At 48.0% G+C, this 6,000-nt stretch overlaps 1 protein-coding gene across 2 annotated transcripts in view; it reads right to left on the bottom strand.

Moving 5' to 3' along the window:
* MED13L (mediator complex subunit 13L) overlaps positions 1 to 5,098 on the bottom strand; it is a 156,539-nt gene extending 151,441 nt beyond the window's left edge. For both annotated transcript variants that reach the window (XM_063315733.1, XM_063315732.1), the window contains exon 1: positions 4,467 to 5,098. In XM_063315733.1, coding sequence (XP_063171803.1) covers positions 4,467 to 4,526 — 60 coding nt within the window. In that variant the 5' untranslated portion in view covers positions 4,527 to 5,098. The remainder of the gene's footprint in view (positions 1 to 4,466) is intronic.
* Positions 5,099 to 6,000: the final 902 nt, after the last annotated feature.

Consider the following 6,000-nt stretch of genomic DNA (forward strand, 5'->3'; position numbering starts at 1 on the left):
TCTGTCCCAATCAGTCACGGGGAGAAGGGCGTAAGTGTTCTCCTCCTCCTTCTCAGCAGCTTGGGGGGGTGGGGTGAGGGTGGACAAACCCTGGATAGATTTCAGTATTACCAAAGGCAAAGCCTAATTCTTTCAGCAGGAGTTGCTATGTAAGAAGCCGTTTCATTAAATCAGACCGATGCACCATCTAATTTCAGTTCTGTCTACTCAGGAACTGGCAGTGGTTAAAAAAACAGCATTTATGTTAAAGACCCTGTCAATTATTCACATCTCTGAACTTGGCCTGCAACTAATTTCTGACAGGAGCCATGTTTGGAATTAAGGAAGGGATCAAAAATTAGAAAAACGAAGGAAGAGGAGAGAATGTAACCTTCCCTTATTTTTAGGGAGGCCTGACCTGCAAAGCTTTCTATCACCCTTCACTATATACCTCCCCAATTCACTCTACCTCTTCCAAAGTTTGGGCAGTAAAGCTTCTTTCTTTACTGCATTTTGCCTGTACATTCATATTTCTTTGGCCTGGCATTAGCAACTGAAGCATATAAGCTCAAGATAACAGAAGAAACAGCCTAAATATCAAGGTTAATGCCTAGATGAAGGTTTTCTTTTTATTTTTCTAATTATTTCATTAGGAAGAAATCATTTCTAATCCATCTCGGAGTCTGCAGACAGATGGCAAAACTGCTTAAAAGATTAAAAACAGCAAAACCAATACACTACATTAATAAGAAACACAGAAGGGATATAATTTATATAAATGTAAAAACATCTAAAACATTTGGACAGAACTCCAGAGCACAAATGTCAGGCACTATTAAAAAAAATCGGTACTGCAGCTAAAGCACCAAACCAAAACATTTTACAGAAGTGTAAAATGTCTTTTATTTAATAAACATCTTCAGTTCCATTACATCTCAAGCATATCAGAATGAATGACAGGCCTTTCTCATCTGGCATGTAAAGGTGAAAACTGCAGCACTGAGTTCCATAGTTACAGCCCAAGGTAAATGGTCAAGCTTTAACACTGAGTGATTTCTGCTTAAAATCATGCAACAGTTATAAAGCTGAAATTCAAGGTAATAGAACAGTTTCTCCCTCCCAAATACAGCAAGCATGGTTATAAGAATGCATGGAATTAGAACAGTTAAAAATCATCCATCATTGAACTATAAGTTGCCTAGTAATTAGGACTGCAGATGTTCCTGGACAAGAAAACAGAAGCAGATGATGCTATACAGAACATAACAAAGGCATTAATGTGTGCTCCAGTAACATATTACTCAGCTTATCAGTGTGAGACTGTACCCTGTCTATGGTAAGTAACACTCTCTACAACTTCTATGTTTTACTTCTATTTGATCTAATAGTTACTACTCTCTCAGCCATGGCATAATATAAACATACTACCATACATTTCATCAAAGTATGCCACAATAAATGTGTCAGCCTATTCAGCTGTCACAAGACATGGTTGGTTTTGCTCCCCATTATTCAATTAGCAAGAATAAAACATAAACCTATCTGTACTCTATTTGCTATACAACCACACCACAACATTATCCCAAAAGACTAGTGTTTTCAAAATAAAAACAGCAACAGCAATCAGCTGAGGCAATGGGAAAATGAGGGTTCGCTTCATCCAATGAATCCCTACTGATCATGACATGAATCCTGAAATATAGAAATAAAGGTAAAAGCATGCTGATCACATAAGTATTTTGAAAATCCCAACACATCCTTAAGTGGAAGGGTTTCCACAACCCTGTATCTTTTGTGCAAACCCATTCTCTATGCACAGATCACCACATTCCAAACATAACAACAAGAATAAGGTGCAATTATTGCTTAGGGGATTCTGTTCACTTTCTTAGAAACAAAAATATTCAAAATATTCATTGTCTTGACAAAACGACAAAACACAGGATTTTTTTACCTATTAACGTCACTGTTTAACTCTCATATTTCAACAGAGCCTGATTGGAGGACCCACCGCCAAGCCCAAAAGAGAATCCCCATCTCATCTATGTAAAGGCTTTTCAAGCAAAAAGTACGTTTCCTGTCTCAAACCTGTAATATTTCCAATTTTGTTTAGCGACAGAGTGCTTGTTACTACACTGTCTAGAGCACCTTTTAACTTTTTTTAACAGTTTAGCTTAAAACTAAGTTTGCTGGTGTCATTTTTGTGGGGGGAAAAGTTAGTACCACGTATCATATATTTCCACTATATTTGTTTTTAATTAAGAGGTTCATATTTGTCAATGCTTTAGTGACATCTTGAAATGAATTATTACAAACAATTAATTCCTACTATGAAAGCAGTCACTTGCACACTGATGTCATACAATTAATATTAGAAGATATACAAGTTTTGATGTTTTCTGCTGCAGTGAAGAGTCCATTAGTGTGTTTTCCCTATGGTGGCAGAAACCATATGCTTAGTTGTATAAAAACAACTAATGCACTGGGAAGTAGCAACTGCAGCACGATTGTTCTTTGTTTCCATATGCTCAATATCTGTGCAATAAATTTAAAAAATCACCAAGGTTAAGGAACAGAGATTGATTTATGTAATATGGGTGGAACAAAACAAAAAGAGAGGTTAAGTTGCAATTCTATTCAGCCTCGCTTAGGAGTACAGCCCACTGAACATAATGGATTTACTTCTGAGTAATTCAAACTGACTTATTGACTGGGATGTATGGTTCTTTCTTTAGCAAGAGGCTAAACTCAATTCCGAGAGTATTACAGCAGTCCTAACGTTAGTCTTTTGTATAGTCATGTTGCAAGATTGGAATTAAAATACAAATTATACATCAGTGTGCCTCAAGACAGAGCCACTTGAAGTCAAAACACTTTCATGGTTCACTGAGCATTCTTACATAAAATATTAATATTCTAAACATCAAACAAGTCAACATATGTTGACAGATACTAAACTATCATTCTCAACTTATTACAAAACAGCCTCTTGTTTAACCTAGTAGAAAGGCTTTCTGAACGGTGTGCCTGGAATCAAGCTTTTACAGTGACATATTGGCACTGATTATAGAGATAAATCATATTTCATCCCTGAGACACCCAATTTACGCAGGTGTCTTAAACTCTGTTGGACTTAATTCAACACACCCCATTTTTAGAGCAAAGTACCATCTATATAGCTTCAAATACATTACACCTCTGTCAGATTTTCCTACCGAATACACAAAGCCTAACCCACACTGAAGTTAAGTATTGATCTTGGCCAAATTCACTCCATTTCTCCTGCTTTGTTTGTAGCTCAGTGTGCTTTCCCAATTGAGCGCATGATCTACACACAAACCACTGCAGCCCATCAATCATTACAGACACAGCCAAAAGATTAGCAGGCAAGCTAGTTTAAACATCATGACCTTCTCCCAGTCCTCTTAAAAATACTGTATGAAAAACACCCACCACACTCAACCAATAGGCACAATTGGAAAGCTACAGCCCAGCCACTAACACACCTTATATCTACCACCTCTCCACACACACACACACAGAAGGGAGGGGGGCAGAGAGACCTTTCCTTTGCAAGGCATGCCTTTAAAGCCCCAGCAGCAATCTCTAGGACCATCAAGCCAAGATAAGGAAAGGATCCCAGTCATGAAAGCCTCTTTGGCAGTATGCAGACGAGCAAGTTTTTTTTTTTTCTTCCCCAGATTTGGGCCCCTTGCACCGGGGGATCCTGTCACTCTTCTACCCTATCCCTTTGTTCTTCTCCTCCGGTCTTCTCCTCGGGAAAGAGTTGGGGGCCCCCTGAAGCTTGGGACTCCATCCTCACCCAAGAGCACAGGGCCAGCCCCGCCAACCCGGGGAGGTCCTCCTGCAAGCCGGCCTCCCAGTGCCGCCTTGCCCCCAGCCCACCCCAACCCCACCACCTCCCTTCCCTTTCCCAGCCTCCCCTTCCACCCGTGGTCCTCTTCGGAGACCCCTGAAACACCCTCTTCCTCCCCCAGCAGCACACCGGGGACCCCCAACGGCCGGGTCTCCCTAGGGGGGCCAAGGCACACCCCTAACGCGCCCCCCCAACACTGCAAGAGATGGGGAAAGTTGTCCACCTCCACCTCGGGGCTCCGCGGGCTCCAGCAAGAGCGGGGGCACCCGGGAGGGGGTGGGGTCGTCCTCCTTGGCCCCCCGCCCGCCCAGCAGGACCGGCCTCCCCGCCCCCGCCGCCGGCCAGAGGCGCCCGGGGGCGACCCCTGCCCAGCCCGCAGCGACCCGGCGCGGCTGCCCGGCCGGGCGCGCAGGCACAGCTCCGCCCGCCGCGCCAGTCCCCGCGGGGCGCAGCCGGCGGGCGAGGGGTGGGGCCAGCGGACGCCGGGGGAGGGTGCCAAGACCCGGCCTTTAAAGCCCCAGAAAGTTGCTGCCCGCCGGAAGGCGGCGGCGGCGGCCTCCCCCGGCCCCGGGAGGCGCCCCCGGCCCGCCCCCGCCCCCGCCCCACTCACCAGGGAGAAGAGGTTGGAGTGACAGTCCTCCAGGCTCGCCCCGTTCGCCGCCGCAGTCATGGTCCTCCTCGGCGAGCCCGGCCTCCAGAGCGGGGCATGTCTGGCCGGGCGGAGCGGGGGAGCCGCACGGGCGCCGAGGGGGGCGGGCCCGGCGGAGGCGGAGGCCCGGGCCGCCCGCCCGCCCTGCCTGCCTGCCTGCCTCCCTCCGCGAGGTCCCCCGCTGCCTCCCCGGGAGCCGAGCCGGAGAGAAAGGGCGGCGGCGGCGGCGAGGGGGCCGCGCTACCGCCACTCGGCGCGGGCGGGGCTGCCGCTTCCGCCCGCCCGCGTCGGGCCAAGGAAATGATGGGGGGCGGGAAACGAGGCGGGCGGCGACGACAAGCGGCGCACTTCAGGGGAGCCGCCGCCGCCGCCGCCGCCGGGTGGGTCCCCTCAGGGCGGGCGGAGGCAGGCGGGCAGCCGCTCCTCCTTCTCTCCCGCTGGCGGCGGAGGCGGAGAAGGAGGAGGCGGCGGCGGCGTCGTTCCCTTCCTCGCCGCCCGGCTACGGATCGAGCGCGACCTCTCGCCGCCGCCGCCGCCGCCGCCGCTCCTTCTCCCTGCGGGCTCCCCTCAGCGCCGCCTCGCACTCATACACACACATACACGGAGGCTGGCTGGCTCTGGGCTCTGACAGCAATGGCGGCCGCCAGGAGCTGCGCGCCTCGCCATTGGCCCGGCCCGGCCCACGTGGGACGGTCCTCCCGGCTGGACGCAAAGGCGGGGGGGAGGAGAGGAGCGGCGCGGACGCCCCCACAGCTTGGCGCAGGCGCGGTCGCCCGAGCCGCCGGAGGGGGCGCTGCGGAGCAGGAGCGGGCGGGGCAGCCGGAGCAGAAGGAGGGGCCAGCGGGGCAGAGACCTCGTCGGAGCGGACCGCGCGGCGGGCGCCGCTTCTCCTCCGCGGGCTTTCCGCGGCCGCGCCGCCTTTGCCGACAGCTGCGGAGGGGCCGTGCGCGAAGCTTGGATTTCATTCATTCCTCTTTATTATTGTCTTTGTTGCTTCTTCCTTCTTCTATTCTTGCCTTTTTCTTTTCTCCTTTTTCCTTTTTCTTTGCTACTTTTTTCTTTTGTTTTTTTCTTTGCTACTTCTTTCTTTTTCTTTCCTGTTTTTTTTCTTTTTCTTCTCTAGTTTTCTTCTTTTCTAGTTTTTTTCTTTTCTACTTTTTTCTACTTTTCTACTTTCTTTTTCTTTTCTACTTTTTTCTACTTTTCTATTTTTTTCTGTTTTTCTACTTTTTTTCTTTTTATCTTTTCTACTTCTTAATTTTTCTTTTCTACTTTTTTCCTACTGTTCTACTTTTTTTTCTTTTCTGCTTTTTTATTTTTCTTCTCCTTTTTCTGCACTTTCGGAGCTTTCTTTTTTCTTTTTATTTATATTTCAAATTTCTGTCACCACCTATCTCCCCCAAAGGGGGACTCTTTTTGCTTCTAGTTTAGTTTGTATTCGTTTTTACAATGTTTATTTTTTTAAAATTTCAATAAAATTATTACCAAATGTCAG

Source organism: Candoia aspera, chromosome 15 (genome assembly GCF_035149785.1).
Source record: "Candoia aspera isolate rCanAsp1 chromosome 15, rCanAsp1.hap2, whole genome shotgun sequence".
In the NCBI taxonomy this organism is placed as follows: Eukaryota; Metazoa; Chordata; class Lepidosauria; order Squamata; family Boidae; genus Candoia; species Candoia aspera.